The 18638-nt window shown below is 45.2% G+C and overlaps 1 protein-coding gene across 1 annotated transcript in view; it reads left to right on the forward strand.

Moving 5' to 3' along the window:
* The first annotated feature begins 11059 nt into the window (after nucleotides 1–11059).
* Nucleotides 11060–18638, forward strand: part of LOC100999256 (sterol 26-hydroxylase, mitochondrial) — a 37239-nt gene continuing 29660 nt past the window's right edge. The window contains exon 1 of the mRNA XM_021924014.2: nucleotides 11060–12755. Coding sequence (XP_021779706.1) covers nucleotides 12501–12755 — 255 coding nt within the window. The 5' untranslated portion in view covers nucleotides 11060–12500. The remainder of the gene's footprint in view (nucleotides 12756–18638) is intronic.

An 18638-nucleotide genomic window follows, 5' to 3' on the forward strand; every position in this document is an offset into this window, starting at 1 on the left:
TTTCGTCGAAGGCCTTTTCTGCATCTATTGAGATAATCATGTGGTTTTTGTCTTTGGTTCTGTTTATATGATGGATTATGTTTATTGATTTGCATATGTTGAACCAGCCTTGCATCCTGGGATGAAGCAGGCTTAATTGTGGTGGATAAACTTTTTGATGTGCTGCTCAATTCGTTTTGCCAGTATTTTATTGAGAATTTTTGCATCGATGTTCATCAGGGATATTGGTCTAAAATTTTCTTTTTTGTGTGTGTGTCTCTGCTAGGCTTTGGTATCAGGATGATGTTGACCTCATAAAATGAGTTAGGTAGGAGTCCCTCTTTTTCTATTGATTGGAATAGTTTCAGAAGGAATGGTACCAGCTCCTCTTTGTACCTCTGGTAGAATTCAGCTGTAAATCCATCTGGTCCTGGACTTTTTTTGGTTGGTAGGCTATTAAGTATTGCCTCAATTTCAGAGCCTGTCCTTTGTCTATTCAGAGATTCAACTTCTTCCTGGTTTTGTCTTGGGAGGGTGTGTGTGTCCAGGAATTTATCCATTTCTTCTAACTTTTCTAGTTTATTTGCATAGAGGTGTTTATAGTATTCTCTGATGATAGTTTGTATTTCTGTGGGATCGATGGTGATATCCCCTTTATCTTTTTTTATTGCATCTATTTGATTCCTCTCTTTTCTTCTTTATTAGCCTTGCTAGCAGTCTATCAATTTCATTGATCCTTTCAAAAAACCAGCTCCTGGATTCATTGATTTTTTGAAGGGTTTTTTTGTGTCTCTATCTCCTTGAGTTCTGCTCTGATCTTAATGACTTCTTGCCTACTGCTAGCTTTCGAATTTGTTTGCTCTTGCTTTTGTAGTTCGTTTAATTGTGATGTTAAGGTGTCAATTTTATATCTTTCCTGCTTTCTCTTGTGAGTATTTAGTGCTATAAATTTCCCTCTACACACTGCTTTAAATGTATCCCAGAGGTTCTGGTACGTTGTGTCTTTGTTCTCACTGGTTTCAAAGAACATCTTTATTTCTGCATTCATTTCGTTATTTACCCAGTAGTCATTCAGGAGCAGGTTGTTCAGTTTCCATGTAGTTGTGCGGTTTTAAGTGAGTTTCTTAATCCTGAGTTCTAATTTGATTGTACTGTGGTCTGAGAGACAGTTTGTTGTGATTTCTGTTCTTTTACATTTACTGAGGAGTGCTTTACTTCCAACTATGTGGTCAATTTTGGAATAAGTATTATGTGGTGCTGAGAAGAATGTATATTCTGTTGATTTGGGGTGGAGACTTCTGTAGATGTCTGTTAGGTCCGCTTGGTGCAGAGCTGAGTTCAATTCCTGGATATCCTTGTTAACTTTCTGTCTCGTTGATCTGTCTAATGTTGACAGTGGGGTGTTAAAGTCTCGCATCATTATTGTGTAGGAGTCTAAGTCTCTTTGTAGGTCTGTAAGGACTTGCCTTATGAATCTGGGTGCTCCTGTATTGGGTGCATGTATATTTAGGATAGTTAGCTCTTCTTGTTGAGTTGATTCCTTTACCATTATGTAATGGCCTTCTTTGTCTCTTTTGATCTTTGTTGGTTTAAAGTCTGTTTTATCAGAAACTAGGATTGCAACCCCTGCTTTTTTTTTGCTTTGCATTTGCTTGGTAGATCTTGCTGCATCCCTTTATTTTGAGCCCATGAGTGTCTCTGGACATTAGATGGGTCTCCTGAATACAGCACACTGATGGGTCTTGACTGTTTATCCAATTTGCCAGTCTGTGTCTTTTAATTGGGGCATTTAGCCCATTTACATTTAAGGTTAATATTGTTATGTGTGAATTTGATCCTGTCATTATGATGTTCACTGGTTATTTTGCCTGTTTTTTTTTTTTTTTTTTTTTTGAGACGGAGTCTCGCTCTGTCGCCCAGGCTGGAGTGCAGTGGCGCCATCTCAGCTCACTGCAAGCTCCGCCTCCCGGGTTCCCGCCATTCTCCTGCCTCAGCCTCCCGAGTAGCTGGGACTACAGGCGCCCACAACCGCGCCCGGCTAATTTTTTGTATTTTTAGTAGAGACGGGGTTTCACCGTGGTCTCGATCTCCTGACCTTGTGATCCGCCCGCCTCGGCCTCCCAAAGTGCTGGGATTACAGGCGTGAGCCACCGCGCCCGGCTATTTTGCCTGTTAATTGATGCAGTTTCTTCATAGCATTGATGGTCTTTACAATTTGGCCTGTTTTTGCAGTGGCTGGTACTGGTCATTTCTTTCCATGTTTAGTGCTTCCTTCGGGAGCTCTTGTAAGGCAGGCCTGGTGGTGACAAAATCTCTCAGCATTTGCTTGTCTGTATAGGACTTTATTTCTCCTTCATTTATGAAGCTTAGTTTGGCTGGATATGAAATTCTGGGTTGAAAATTCTTTTCTTTAGGAATGTTGAATATTGGCCCCCATTTTCTTCTGGCTTGTAGGGTTTCTGCCAAGAGATCCACTGTTAGTCTGATGGGGTTCCCTTTGTCGGTAACCCAACCTTTCTCTCTGGCTGCCCTTAACATTTTTTCCTTCTTTTCAACCTTGGAGAATCTGATGATTATGTTTCTATTCTTGAGGAGTATCTTTGTGGTGGGTTGCTATTCTTGAGGAGTATCTTTGTGGTGGGCTCTGTATTTCCTGAATTTGAATGTTGGCCTTTCTTGCTAGGTTGGGGAAGTTCTCCTGGGTAATATCCTGAAGTGTGTTTTCCAACTTGGTTTCATTCTCCCCATGACTTTCAGGTACACCAATCAAACGTAGATTTGGTATTTTCACATAGTCCCATATTTCTTGGAGGCTTTGTTTGTTTCTTTTTCCTCTTTTTTCTCTAACCTTGTCTTCTCGCTTTATTTCATTAATTTGATCTTCAGTCACTGATACCCTTTCTTCCACTTGATCGAATCAGCTACTGAAGCTTGTGCATGCATCACAAAGTTTTCATGCCATGGTTTTCAGCTCCATCAGGTGATTTAACATCTTCTCTATACTGTTTATCCTAGTCAGTCATTCATCTAATCTTTTTTCAAGGTTTTTAGCTTCCTTGCAGTGGGTTCGAACATCCCCCTTAGCTTGGAGAAGTTTGTTATTACTGACCTTCTGAAGCCTACTTCTGTCAACTTATCAAAGTCATTCTCTGTCCAGCTTTATTCCATTGCTGGCGAGGAGCTGCAATCCTTTGGAGGAGAAGAGGTGCTTTTCTGCTCTGGTTTCTCCCCATCTTTGTGGTTTTAACTACCTTTGGTCTTTGATGTTGGTGACCTACAGATGGGGTTTTGGTGTAGATGATCTTTTTGTTGATGCTGATGCTATTCCTTTTTGTTTGTTAGTTTTCCTTCTAACAGGTCCCTCAGCTACAGGTCTGTTGGAGTTTGCTGGAGTTCCACTCCAGACCCTGTTTGCCTGGGTATCACTAGTGGACGCTGCAGAAGAGCAAATATTGCTGCCTGATTCATCCTCTAGAAGCTTCATCCCAGAGGGGCAGCTGCCTATATGAGGTGTCTGTTGGCCCCTACTGGGAGATGTCTCCCAGTTAAGTTACATGGGGGTCAGGGATCCACTTGAGGAGGCAGTCTGTCTGTTCTCAGAGCTTAAACGCTGTGCTGGGAGAATCACTGCTCTCTTCAGAGTTGTCAGACAGGGATATTTAAGTCTGCAGAAGTTGTCTGCTGTCTTTTGTTCCACTATGCCCTGCCCACAGAGGTGGAGTCTAGAGGCAGTAGGCCTTGTTGAGCTGTGGTAGGCTCTGCCCAGTTTGAGCTTCCTGGCCGCTTTGTTTACCTACTCAAGCCTCAGGAATGGCAGACGCCCCTCCCCCTGCCAGGCTGTTGCCTAACAGGTTGATCTTAGACTGCTGCACTTGCAGTGAGCAAGGCTCCGTGGGCATGGGACCCATGGAGCCAGGCACGGGATAGTATCTCTTGGTCTTCCGTTTGCTAAGACTGTTAGAAAAGTGCAGTGTTTGGACGGCAGTGTCCTGTTTTTCCCAGGTACAGTCTGTTGCGGCTTCCCTTGGCTAGGAAAGGGAAATTCCCCAACCCCTTGCGGTTCCTGAGTGAGGCAATGCCCCACCCTGCTTTGGCTCACCCTCTGTGGGCTGCACCCACTGTCCAGCCAGTCTCAATGAGACGAACCAGGTACCTCAGTTGCAAATGCAGAAATCACCCATCTTCTGCGTTGATCACGCTGGGAGCTGCAGATCGAAGCTGTTCCTATTCGGCCATCTTCTTTCTTTTTTCTTTTTTTTGAGATGGCGTCTAGCCCTGTCACCCAGGCTGGAGTGCAATGGTGCGATCTTGGCTTACTGTAACCTCTACCTCTCAGGTTCGAACGATTCTCCTGCCTTAGCCTGCTGAGTAGCTGGGATTACAGGCACCTACCACCATGCCCAGCTCATTTTTTGTATTTTTAGTAGAAATGGGGTTTCACCATGGTAGCCAGGCTAGTCTCAAACTCCTGACCTCATGATCCACCTGCCTCGGTCTCCCAAAGTGCTGAGATTACAGGCGTGAGCCTCTGTGCCTGGCCCTCTGCTTTCTATTCTAAAACATTAGGATAATAATGCTAACTCTTAGAGGTAATGCTGGAATGAAATGAGTTAATGTTAGGAAAGTACTCAGAATATGCCTGGCATTTTGTAAGCCCTCAGATGTTAGTTCTGCCTCCTCCTCCTCTCTCTTTCTTCTTCAATTCCTCTTTTTCCCTCTTCTTCTAGGCTGATGTGTGTCCCTGAGATAGGAGCCTGTGTCCTGAACTTCTCCTCACCTAGTGACTTTGAGAATCTCAGAACAGAAAAGACCTATACCTCCTTCCTAGAAGGGAAGCCTCGAAAGTTCCCTCTTGCCCAGTATGAGGACATCTGAGATATCTAGGCAGGTAGGCCTGAGATTATCTCAAAGTTCTCCAGCAGATGCTTCCAGGAGCCTACAAAGGATGTGGAAGTAGGAGAGACAGAGAAAGAGAGGGAGGGAGGGAGGGAGGAACGGAGGGAGGGAGGGAGAGAGAGAGGGGGAGAGAGAGAGAGAGAGAATGAGAGAATGAGCTGCATCTGAAGCCCTATGGTTAGGAATAGAGGTACAATGTGACACCAGGCAGAAACAAGGATGTTTCTGTTAATGGCAGCATCAGCCAATAGCAACTGTGGATCAGATTGTGACCCTTGCAATGATGGCACAATGTAATTATACACAACCACAAGGAAAGGAAAGGACCAGTGCAATGCTGCAATTCTGACACTAACTACCTAGAGTTAGTGCAGACTCTGCAGGTTAAGGTCACAGTCTCCAACAAAACTCCTCTCATTTCAGATGCCAGCTAAGTATTTGAGGGTCCCCAGACCACTTATATCTCTGACCAATGAGGTACAAATTCAGGGGTTTCTAAAACCATTCAGGTTTGACAATACTAAATGACTCATAGAACTCAGAAAAGCTTTATACTCTGCTTAGAATTATAGTTTTATTATAAAGGATACAAATCAGGACCAACCATATGAAGAGACCCGTAGGATAAGGTCTAGAAGAGTCCTGAATGTGGAGCTTCCTTGTCCTCTCCCTATGGAATCCAGGCACATCACCCTCCTTGTGCATCCCTGTATTCACCAACTGAGAAGTGCAGCTGAGCTTCAGCGTTCAGAGGTTTTATTGGAATTTCACTTTGTAGGCACAATTGATAGAATCACTGGCCACGTGTTCCAACCCAATCTTCAGCCTTCTCCCCTTCCCAGAGGTTGAGCTGGTATCACCTAGCTTGAAGCCCCAACCCTGTAATCATGTGATTGGTCTTTCTGGCACAACCAGCCCTCATTTTTTTTTTTTTTTTTTTTTTGAGACAGACTCTTGCTTTCTCAGGCTAGAGTACAGTGGAACAGTCTTGGCTCACTGTAACCTCCACCTCTTAGATTCAAGCAATTCTCCTGCCTCAGCCTCCTGAGTAGCTGGGATTACAGGTGTGTGCCACCACATGCAGCTGATTTTGTATTTTTAGTAGAGATGGGGTTTCATCATATTGGCCAGGCTGGTCTCCAACCCCTGACCTTGTGATCTGCCCACCTTGGCCGCCCAAAATGCTGCGATTACAGGTGTGAGCCACTGTGCCCAGCTGACCAGCCCTCATTTTGAAACTATCTAGGAGCCCACCATGAGTAACAAAGACACTGCTACCAGTCAGGAAATTCCAAAGGTTTACAAGCTCTATATTAGGAACCCAGGACAAAGCCCAGAAACATCTTTATTTTACAGCAGCAGGCATCCTTAAATTTACTTTCTGATGCAAAATGGAATTTCAAATAAGAATGTATCTGATTTAGAAGGACAGAACATGTCCTTGAGACCATTTCTAGGGACACTGGCATGGTAGCCCTGGTTGAGATAGTGAGTTGCCACCCCCATAGCTCAAGTCACCAGGGCTGGAAAGTGCTATTTTGCTCAAGACAGATGACATTATATAGGCTCAGGCAATGGATTCTACCTTGTTTTTTGTTTTTTGTTTTTTTGAGATGGAGTCTTGCTCTTGTAGCCCAGGCTGGGGTGCAATGGCGTGATCTTGGCTGACTGCAACCTCCACCTCCTGGGTTCAGGCAATTTCTTCTGCCTCAGCCTCCCAAGTCGCTGGGATTACAGGTGTGTGCCACCATGCCCAGCTAATTTTTGTATTTTTGATAGAGATGGGGTTTCACCCAGTTGGTCAGGCTGGTCTCAAATTCTTGACCTCAGGTGATCCACCCACCTCAGCCTCCCAAAGTGCTGGGATTACAGGCATGAGCCACTGTACCCAGCCGGGTTCTACCTTCTTATGCACCATCAGTCAGCCTCTGGTTATTAGGGTATGAGTGAGCTCCTCTCAACTTTCCATTTCTGCAATAGAATTGTTCACACTGTCTTCTCCTTCCCCTCTCACCTCAAATCTAACAGAAAGAACATTAAACTCAGTTCAAAATCTGGCTCTGCCACTTACTGATCTTTACCTCTCTGAACTTCATGTTTCCTATGGCAGGAGAAGAATAATAGCCTCTAACTCTTTAGGGATTCTGTAGTGTTCAAATGAAGTAATATAAGGAGCAAGTCTTTTTATAAAGGGGCAGTATTTCTAACAAGATTGCCCTGGCTCAGAAACAGGCAGAGAAAAGTGGAACATAGTAAAGCACGAGGTGGAAACTGGCATACACAGGTTTTTTTGAGCTAATTTAAACATTTTTTTTAAAAAATTGTCAGATTTTTTATCATAAAAATTCAGATTTTTGACTTCTCTGCAAAAATCCAAAACTCTAGCAATACCAGGCCTGTATTTGCATGGGGGCAACAACTGGTGGAGCTGGGTGGTAGCTGCCCTGGGGCTTTCCCACCAGTCCCCTATTCTGGTCTCTGGCTTGGTTTGCTGCATATAAAGCTATCTGGGTTTTTGACCTCTAGGATGGAGTGAAGGGAAATAGATCCAAATACCTATTAGAATTGAGGAAAAGACCAGGTGTGGTGGCTCACGCCTTTAACACCAGCACTTTGAGAGGGCAAGGTGGGCGGATCACTTGAGGCCAGGAGTTTGAGGCCGGCCTGGCCAACATGGTGAAACCTCGTCTCTACTAAAAATATAAAAATTTGGCCGGGCACGGTGGGTCAGGCCTGTAATTCCAGCACTTTGAGAGGCCAAGGTGGGTAAATCATCTATGGTCAGGAGTTTGAGACCAGCCTGGCCAACATGGTGAAACCCCATCTCTACTGAAAATGCAAAAGTTAGCCAGGCGTGGTGACGGATGCCTGTAATCCCAGCTACTCGGGAGGCTGAGGCAGGAGAATAGTTTGAACCCAGTGTTATAAATAAATTTTTGGTGCTGCCAAAGAAATAGCACTTGAACATAAATTTAATTTTCTCAGCAAGGCAATTTTACTTCTATAGAAGGATGTGACTTGTGGATGGAGCAATGGCAAGAGCACACCTGCACAAGGGAGGGAAAGGGGTTCTTATTCCTGATGCAGGTAGCCCCTACTGCTATGTAATTCCCCTGTTGGCTAGGGTTGGACTGCATAGTCTAAGCTAATTCCAATTGGCTATTTTAAAGAGAGCAGGGGTACAAGTTGGAGTGGCAGGGTGAGTAGTTTGGTGGGAATGGGTGACTCAAGTTGACTTAGATCAGAGTAGGTGACCAGGGGTGACTCAGGACAGAGCAGGTGATAGAGGCTAGGAAGAAGTTGTTTACTGGAACTAGGGACAAGGAGATGAAAATTTTAAAATGGAGAGCTGAACATAACTGATACATTGATTCTTTGGAGAGGATCTCAGAACTTATTGTACTTAACAATTTACAGGCTAAAACCTTTGAAGAGGAATTTATTATATCCTACATCAGCAAGCAGAAGTTGCAGTGACCTGAGATCATGCCACTGCACTCCCGCTGTCAGGGAAACATCTCAAGCACAAGGTCATGAAAGTCAAGGCCCCCAGCTGCTGCCCTTGTGCAACCTGGGAGAGGTGAAATTTAATGTGTTTGCTTCTCCTCATAGTGATTCCCCTTTGAAGATGTCCTAGGTTTTTGGTAAAGGAACATGCACTGTCTGATGTGTGGGTCTTTTGAACCCTGAGGAGGTGGAGTGGCGGGAGATGGGGGCTCTCTTTCCCATTTCCTCCTGGTGTCCAGGGAAGATGCCCGGTCACCTTGGGAGGACTGAGACTCAGAGCTCCAGGTAAAACTGGTGGGCTAGGGGAGGTCCCCAAATACTGGTGAGACCTCAACCCTGGCCAGTGTCCAGGTTCTTGACACCACTGCAAGAAGAAATTCAAGGATGCGTCAGAAAATAGTGAAAATGTGGAGATTTATTGCAGTGAAAAGTACACATTAAAGAAAGGGGAGTGTGGGCCGGCTCAAGAGAGTTGTACCATGGGGTTTAGAGTTACCATCTTTATGGGTTTCTTTAACCAAGGGGTGGAATATTCACGAAGATTTCTGGAAAAAGGTAAAGATTTCTCGGAACTGTGGTGCCATCCTTTTTTTCTTTTTCGTGATGGAGTCTCTCTCTGTAGCCCAGGCTGGAGTGCAGTGGTGCCATCTCGGCTCACTGCAACCTCTGCCTCCTGGTTCTGGTTCAAGCAGTTCTGCCTCAGCCTCCCAAGTAGCTGGAATTATAGCACGTGCCACCATGCCCAGCTAATTTTTGTATTTTTAGTAGAGATGGGGTTTTACCATGTTGGCTAGGCTGGGCTTGAACTCCTGACCTCATGATCCGCCCACCTCAGCCTCCCAAAGTGCTGGGACTACAGGTGTGAGCCACCATGCCCAGCCAGTACCACTCATTTTTATACCAAATGTGGGTGTTCCTAGAACTGTCACAGCGCTGGTGGGTGTGTGATTTAGCATGTTAACGAGTGTATAATGAGGTCTTAGGCGAAACCTAAGTCAAATCCAGTGCTTTGTTGGTTCCCATCAGTCTTAGCCAGCTTGGCCCACATCTTGGTTTTCAGGGTCTTATTGGCCCCTGCAGCTGTTTTAACAGTTTCCTTTTGCTAGTCGTGTGAAGCTGCTGCCTGGAATTGTTTATTTCCCTGCGCCCACCGTGTATTATTCCTGTCTCGTTTGACTGCCCTCAGAGATTTTTCTTCTTTATTTGTAAGGGTTGATGAGGGAGGGGGTCAATGTTTTATATTTACTTTTTGTTGATTTGGGTTTGGCCATGTCTAGTTAGGGCATGGAAATTTCTGGCTGCCTGTTTTAAAGGTCCCAAGGGTGGGTTATTAGCAGAATCTGAATCTGAGGCAGGGATTGGTTGGAATTTTTCTGTGGCCATTATTTTGACATGGAACTGCTATAATCCAGAAGACACAAACTTTATAAGGAGGTTAAACAAGCAAGGACCAAAGGTTAGTAGAAACTGGAGTTATTCAAGTTTCCAGGAAAGGTAGGAACTGTCATACTTGGTAGGTATTTTTTGATGGGGTCCCAGATGGTTTAAGCAGTGTGCTTATTGAAATTATGTAGCCAGGTAGCGTGTTGGTAAGTCTGTTGAGCTGGCAGTCTAATTAATCCTGAGTTGTTAATATAAGAACAACAGGTGTGGTTTATTACCGTGTAAACCCCTTTGTTTAGCTAGAAGATAAAGCCTCCTGTTTTTTGATCATTTGAGTGGCTTATGTTTTGGCCCTGTTAGGGCCTCATACAATGGCTTAGCAATTCTGCAAAATCCTGCTATACCCAGGACAGTTCTTAGTTTTTTTTTGTTTGTTTTTTGTTTTTGTTTTTGTTTATAGAGGTTTTACTTCTAAGTAAACTTTTGTTTGATGGACAAGGTCCAGTTTCCTGAGTTTAGGATGTACTACAGGTATTTCACTTTTGGTTGAGAAATTTGGGTCTTGGGTGGTGGGAACTGATTTTTTTTTTTTTTTTTAAGGAAGTTTAGGACTTGAATGGCATTTTTATTTGAGTCCTCTTTAGTGGGGCTGTATACAAAGATGTTATTTACATACTGGAGTGTGGCTCTCCTTTTTAGCTCTGGCTTTCTTAACTTTTGTGTCAAGGCATTTTTGAACAAGCGAGGGCTATCCCTAAAGTCATGAGGCAGTATTGTCCTGGTGTACCATTGGGTAATAGTAGTTTCAGGATTAGTCTACTCAAAAGAAAATAAATTCTGAGAGTCGAGGTGCAAAGGGATACAAAAGAAAGCATTCTTATGATCTAACACTGTGAACTAATTGGTGTTTTCTGGTATTTGGTTAAGTGTAGTATAAGGATTTGGCACTATAGGATGTAAGGGAATTATGACCTTGTTAATGGCTCCTAAGTCTTGAACTAGACCATATATATATATATATTTTTTTTTTTTTTCTTTTTTTTTTTTTGAGATGGAGTTTCACTCTGTTGTCCAGGTTGGAGTGTGTGGCACAATCTCAACTCACTGCAATCTCTGCCTCCCGGGTTCAAGCGATTCTCCTGCCTCAGCCTCCCCAAGTAGCTGGGATCACAGGCATGTGCCACCACGTTTTTAAAGCATGGCCTCCTGTCCTTCCTGTCCAAAAACCAAATGAAAAATATGGTCTAGGCTGGGTGCTGTGGCCCACACCTGTAATTCCAGCATTTTGGGAGGCCGAGGTAGGTAGATCACCTGAGGTCAGGAGTTTGAGACCAGCCTGGCACACATGGCAAAACCCCATCTCTACTAAAAATACAAAAATTAGCCGGACATGGTGGCGGGCATCTGTAATTCCAGCTACTGTGGAGGCTGAGACAGGAGAATTGCTTGAACTGGGAGGCAGAGGTTGAGGTGAGCGGAGATTCCACCACTGCACTCTAGCCTGGGTGACAGAGTGAGACTATGTCTGGGAAGTTGGGGGGAGAGAATTAACAAACTAGAGACACAAAGGAACAAAAATACGCAAGACAGGGTAAGAGGGAGGAAGGGTACAGGGAGATCTAACATACATATAGCAGTTTGAAGTCCCAGGAAAGGAGAAAAAAATGGGGAGAAGCAATGTTTGAACATAGAATATCTGAGAAACTCCCCAGACTGATCAAAGACATCCAGTCACAGATTCAAGAAACTAGGAGCCCTTGAATAAATAAATAGAAAGCCACACCTAGCAACTCAGCTGTCAGTCTAATTGAACTTAATAGGCCCTTTCTTCTCTGGCTGCCTGTAAATCACCAATTTTTCAAATGCTGTTAGAACCAGCTGTACCGTTCTGCTGGGTCCTTCATTCCTGGGTTGAATGTGATCTTTGACCCTGTATTTATTTTATACTTGCAAGAGTCATGTTTTTAAACTTTTTGAAAACTATACTTTGAATATACATAAAACATAGGATTCATAAGACAATACTTTTTTTTTCTTCTTGCAATAAATTTTCCATACTATGTTACTCTTTTCATTTTATTAAAAATTATTCTGGCCATCTACGAAATCTGCTCTCAACCTGCAGTTTGAAACATCCTGCCTTGGCAGACACGGCGGGGAGGTTCGTGGGGGAAGAATTGGATTAAAAAAAAACAAAACACGAATATTTAGATTTCTTTGTTCAGCGGCCCCCTCCAGGGATCAGATGACTGGCCCCCCTCGCTCCGCACTGACTCCGGGATCAATCCGGACGGCCATTGGGAGAAGCCGAGGGCAGCTTAGTCGCGGCCGGTTCCCGTTCCCTTCAGGACGCGAGGGTCGCCTTGGGTGGGGAACCCGCGGCCGGGCGAGGACCTGTCCCAGTGTAGGACTTCCCGGTTTCGAAAGAATCTCGCTGCACCCCCGCCCAGAGTTCAGACCAAGCGAAAAGTTATTTGAGAGGCCTCGGGGGCGCGGGGTGAGGAGTCGGTGGCGGAGGCCTTGGTCCGGGCGCGGTGGGTATCCCTGAGTCACCGCGTCCCTCTCCTGCAGCCCCCACGACGCTGGGAGGAGCGAGGGAGTGAGCGGGAAGGGGTCTGGCTGGCCTTTGCTCGGCCCTCCCCAGCGCCCGGCCTTGAACCCGCCCTGAGCTGCTGCCTGGGCGGGTCCAGGGGTTCCGCACTCGACCCAAAGGTGCAGGCGGGCGAGCACAACCCATGGCTGCGCTGGGCTGCGCGAGGCTGAGGTGGGCGCTGCGAGGGGCCGGCCGTGGCCTCTGCCCCCACGCGGCCAGAGCCAAGGCCACGATCCCTACCGCCCTCCCCTCGGACAAGGCCACCGAGGCTCCCGGAGCCGGGCCTGGTATCCGGCGGCGGCAACGGAGCTTAAAGGAGATTCCACGTCTAGGGCAGCTGCGCTTCTTCTTTCAGCTGTTTGTTCAAGGCTATGCCCTGCAGCTGCACCAGTTACAGGTAACCCGCGGGGGCATCGCGTCCTGGGGATGGGGGTGGGCACCGGAACAGAGAGGCTAGAGGTGAGGAGACTTTGGACAAAAAGTGAAGACTGCAGGAACTCAGCTGGGGACCCCCTGAGGCTATGGTCATAAACTGGAAATCTGTAGGGAGAATGTGCAAAGTACAGACAGAGCCCTTTGAGCTGAGATAAACAGGACGATGAGGGGTGTAAATCAGGAAGGCACCAGCAAGGAGGGGATCTGGACGCTGGACTTAAAGTGAGCAGAGGCTGAGGAGGGAACTGTCTTGGGAAGACAGTGGCAAAGGCAAGTGTGTAAGCTGACAGATATGGAATCACTAATTCTGTCATGATACTGGCTACCACAGACTTCTTCCAAAGGAAATAACTTCAGGAGGATTTTAGAAGCCTCTTGGTTATTTGCAAGGTAAATTTCCTCTTACGGGAAAACACAATGCTGCTTCTCAGATCGTGGAAGCAAACTCACAGACAGAAAGGAAAAGGTACTTTTTGTTATTAAGAAATCAGTCTGAGGCCGGGTGCAGTGGCTCACACCTGTAATCCCAGCACCTTGGGAGGCTGAGGTGGGAAGATCACCTGAAGTCAGGAGTTTGAGACCAGCCTGGCCAACATGGTGAAACCCTGTCTCTACTAAAAATACAAACATTAGCTGGGCATGGTGGCACATGCTGGTAATCCCAGCTACTAGGGAGGCAGAGGCAGGAGAATCGCTTGAACCTGGGAGGCGAAGGTTGCAGTGAGCCAAGATCATGCCACTGCACTCCAGCCTGGGCAACAAAGCAAGACTGTCTCACAAAATTAATTAATTAATTAATTAAATTAAAAAGAAATCAGTTTGTGTTCAGGTCAGTGGTGTTGGGGGGAAAACCAGTCTAATAAGAAAGTTTTATCCAGCAGAAAACAGAAATGAGGCAGGGATGAACAGCTCACTGCTCACTGACAGAGACCGGAAAACCCAACACTGACCAGTGTTGGAGAGGATTTAGGAAATGAACCAAAGGGGTTCATGTGGGATCTGTCTTCCTAATGACTAGCAACAAATGTAAATGCACCTACCATGTTCCAGGCATGGTTCCAAGTGCTGGGATTCAGTGAGATGAGGCTTCTGCCCTCATGGGGCTTATATGCTCCTCTGAAGAAGATGGAGGACAAAGAGATAAAGTAATAAAAAGTTAACTTCACAGAGAGACCTCTGGGAGGAGAAGCTGTTCTAAGGTTGGGGAAGAGGGAGGGGGCTTCGATTCACAGGGTGCCTTCACAAGGACACTTGGTTGTCAGGAACTGATAGGAGCAGGCTGGTCCTGGGCTGGGATAGTCAACCACCTGCTGGTCATGTGTCTGTGCTGGAAAGGAGTCAAAAATGAGGAGGAGCTGTGGGGACTGGGGACAGAACAGGCCTTTGAGGACAGCCTTGAAGATCAAGATAAGGGTCCTGGTTCCTCTGAGGGGCCATGGTGAGCTCTTGAGCAGGCATGGGGTGAAGATGACCTGCATGGAACACTGTCCAGGCTGTGGTGTGTGTAGTAGGAGAGGTGCAGAGGGTCTAAGGTGATGAAGGCTCAGGCATGGCAGGATCCAGGATGGAAAGGCAGATCTGAGTCACACTCCAGAGAAAGCTGGACTGGAGGTTGAGGATGAGGGAGAAGATGACCCTGAGGGCAACAAAGGGCAAAACGGACTACAACCAGGGCTGCATCCTCTGCAGTGTCCTGGTGGCTGCTGTCTCTCCTGCAGTCTTCCCTGTTGGGCTCATGTTTGTGAGACTTGGGGGTGTGAAAATAAGTAATTCAAAATCTAAGCTGTTGGAACTTTAAAATATTTTGAGCCTTAAGGGAATGTGATTATGTGATTATGGGACTCAAGTCACATAAGCAGGCTGCTGTAACCTAAGCAGCTGTAACCTTTGTTTCTCTGATTATAGATTAACTTTCTTCTTTACCTCTGATTTTGAAAACATTGTAAATGTCTACAGGGGCCAAGGAAGATGCCTTCCCTCTTCACTGTTGAACTTCATTGTAGATTCACTTCCTTTTATCTTTCTCACGCAAAGATTTCATGCCTATCACGTTGCTTTAAGATGAAATGTTAACTATACTATTTTAAATTGGAAAGGAAATGAAAATGAGACGCATGGAAAAGAAAACAAATGATAACTAATTAAATTGTAACTCATAAACCAGCCTTGTATAGAAAGTGTTATAACCCTCTGAAACTTTGTTTCCTGCCTATATAAGCAAGGACTTAACTTTTAATTTTGGAGCACTGATCCCATTTTTCTGGAGTGTGTGTTTCCCAAATGGCTATTCTCAACTTTTCACTTGAATAAAATGTTTAAAACTGGATTCTGATTCTTTTGATTATTTCAGTTTGACAGGGGGCAGGTCAGAAAATACTGAGAGATGGTTTTGAAATCACTTGTGGACCCAGATCCTTTAAGCCAGCTGTCCCCAATCTTTTTGGCACCAGTTTTGTGGAAGACAATATTTCCATGGACTGGGGTGGCGGGGCTGGTGTTGGGATGAGTCAAGTGCATTACATTTATTGTGTACTTTATTTCTATTATTGTTACATTGTAATATATAATGAAATAATTATACAACTCACTATAATGTGGAATCAGTGGGAGCCCTGAGCTTGTTTTCCTGCATTCAGACCATCCCATCTAGGGGTGATGGGAGACAGTGACAGATCAGGCATTAGATTCTCATAAGGAGTGTGCAACCTAGATCCCTCGCATACGTAGTTCACAATAGGGTTTGTGCTCCTATGAGAATCTAATGCCAGCACTGATCTGACAGGAGGCGGAGCTAAGGTGGTAATGTGAATGATGGGGAGTGGCTGCAAATACAGATGAAGCTTTGCTCACTCACCTGCTGCTTACCTCCTGCTGTGAGGCCAGTTTTCTAACAGATCACAGACTAGTACTGTTCTGTGGCCCAGGGGTTGGACACCCCTGCTTTAAGCCAAGAAAACAGACTCTTGTTAACTTCTTCTGCTTGATTTAACCTTTAGAAATGGGAGAGGCCCAGTAAGTGCCTCAAGGGTGAGAACTAAGGATTTCTCAGGGGCAGACTTGCTTAGGATGATGTCTAGAGCAATAACTACCAAAGAAATTCTAGATGGCTTTAGAAGGAGGAAGAGGAAAGCAGGGGAAAGTCAGGATGTATGGCTTTTTAAAGGAGAGTCCAGGGCTAGGATATAGCAGAGCCCCCTGGTTTCAGTCCTTGTATCCCAAATGTCTTGCGGCACACGAACCTGGGCCATCCCATGGGAAATACATTAGCCCTTCCCACTATATGTGGCTAGTGTGCGTTAATAGAGAGAGGAGTGTTGTACATTTATAAAACTCAGTTAATAGCCCTTTAAAATTAGAGAATGTGTTTCAGTTACTCACTTTGTATCAGTTAGAATTTGTTAGATTGCCACTCAAACTGGCTTAAACTATAAAGCAGCTTTTTTGGCTCATAGAACTGAAAACTCCAATAGTTGAGTATCCTTCAGGTGTGTTTGTTCTAGAGATTCAGGAAGTCATCAAAGCTACAGCTTCAGCTGGGTGTGATGGCACAGTCCTACAGTCCCCCAGCTACTTGGGAGACTGAGGCAGAAGGATCCCTTGAGTTCAGGAGTTTGAGACCAGACTGAGGAACATAGCAAGACCCTATCTCTAAATTTAAAAAATGACATCTCTGTTTTTCTGCAGTTCCCTGGGCTCAGCTGTCTTGCAGGAGTTGGTTGACTGGCTTGGCCTGGGTTAATTGCCTATCCATGAACCCATCATAGTGGCCAGGGGGAGACAGACATACCCTAATTAACTTACCTCTGTGCTGGTTCACCCTCAAGCTGGGATTGGGGTCCCTCCCACGCAAACAAGGTATCTGCCACACAAAGGGGAGGATGGGAATGGACGTAGGAACAGCCAACCACGATGTCCCTTGCGCCCTCAGTTGTCAAAAACTGCATTAGCACACACAAAAAAGTAATAAAAATAAGCTTTGAGAAGCATTGTAGACTTAAGGGAGTGAGGTAGGAATTAGGACATGTAAAAGTCATACTACATAAATGCCAGTGCCTTTCTCTTTCCTGATAAAAATTATGTTGAACGCTGGAAAAATGAAATGTAAACATATGTTACATTTATATCAAATTAATATCTTTCAAACATATTGATCCTGAGAATTATGAGATATCTATTATATAGCTCTTATTATGGACTGCCTGGCTTTGTGACCCTTCCTGTGCCCCCCAGTGCCCAGGAGATTAATGATTTAATCTCCCCCAGGTCACCCAATGTCCTAAGCACATATATGTCATTTTATGTTATCATGTTTCTCTATCTTTCTTTTTATTTTTTCTTTTTTTGAGACAGTGTTTCACTCTGTCACCTAGGCTGGAGTGCAGTGGTGCAATCATGGCTCACTGCAGTCTTGACCTCCCTGGCTCCAGCTGTCCTCCTACATCAGCCTTCCAAATAGCTGGGACAACAGGCATGCACCACCATGCCTGGCTAATTTTTGTATTTTTGGTAGAGACAGGTGTCGCTATGCCCAGGCCGGTCTTGAACTCCTGAGCTCAAGCAATTCACCCACTTTGGCCTCCCAAAGTGCTGGAATTATAGGCATAAATTACTGTGCCTGGCCATCATGTATCACGTTTCTTATCATCACTTGTTTATATGGCTTAGAGATTGGGGCTGTGAAGCTGTGAGGCCTGGGCCTATGTCTTTCCTACCTTTTTCCCCCAAGTGCCAGGCACAGTCTTAGGCATAGGGGAGGTGCTATGAGTGGTACTGAGCAGTGGATACATCTGATGGAAGAAGTGTCACCCTTCTTCCCTGCTCCCTGATCTGGGTTGTTTGACATATTATAGAGTGAAGAAAAGGCAATGAGGGAGGTGGGCAGATTGAACAAGCCTGACCCTTCAGTTCTTGGTGTTTGAGGTTTCAGAAACTAAATGTCAACACATTCAGCATGGGCAGATGATTGGGGACTGGCCCACACTGGGCAAATCCAGAAAAGCAAATGTGGACTGGAGTGCCCGCATGATTATTTAATGAGGAGGTGCTCTGGTTTGAATGTGCTTCCTAAAGTTCATGTATTGGAAGCTTGATCTCCAATGCAATAGTGTTGAGAGGTGGGACCTTTAAGAGGTGATTGGAATGATTCTGAATGATTAGTTATCATGGGAGTGGTTACTGATAAAAGATTATTTTAACCCCTCCCTCCCTACCTCACACACATGCCCTCTTACCCCTCTGCTTTCTGCTATTGGATGATGTTGCAAGAAGGTCCTAACCAGATACAGTCCCCTCAACCTTGGACTTTCCAGCCTCCAGAACTGTAAGAAATAAATTGCTGTTCTTTATAAATTACCCAGCTTCAGATATTCTGTTATATCAATACAAAACGAAATAAGACAGGAAGTCAAGCCTCCCAGGAATCATAATACTCCATTGCACTAGAACCCTCTGTTGTAGTTATCTATTGCTGCATAACAAACTATCCCAAATCGTGGTGGCTTAAAACAACAAATATTTTGTTATAGTCATAATTCTGTGCATCAGGAATGTGGGCAGGGCACAGTGGAAATGACTTATCTCTGCTTCATGATGGAGCAGGCCTTTAGCTCAAATGGGCAAAGATGGAGAGGATTGCTCAAGTGAGGCCATATGTCTGGGCCTTGAGTCTGGCTTTTAGCTGGCACGTCACCTCTTCTGGGGCTGGAATGGCCAAGATGACTTTTCTAGTTGCATGTTGGTTCCTGGCCTGGTTTGGCCAGAACAGCTGGTTATCTCTCTCTTCATATGACTGGCTTGAGCTTCCTTACAGCATGGTAGTCTTAGAACACTTGGACTTCTTGCATGC

Source organism: Papio anubis, chromosome 10 (assembly GCF_008728515.1).
Source record: "Papio anubis isolate 15944 chromosome 10, Panubis1.0, whole genome shotgun sequence".
Lineage (NCBI taxonomy): Eukaryota > Metazoa > Chordata > Mammalia > Primates > Cercopithecidae > Papio > Papio anubis.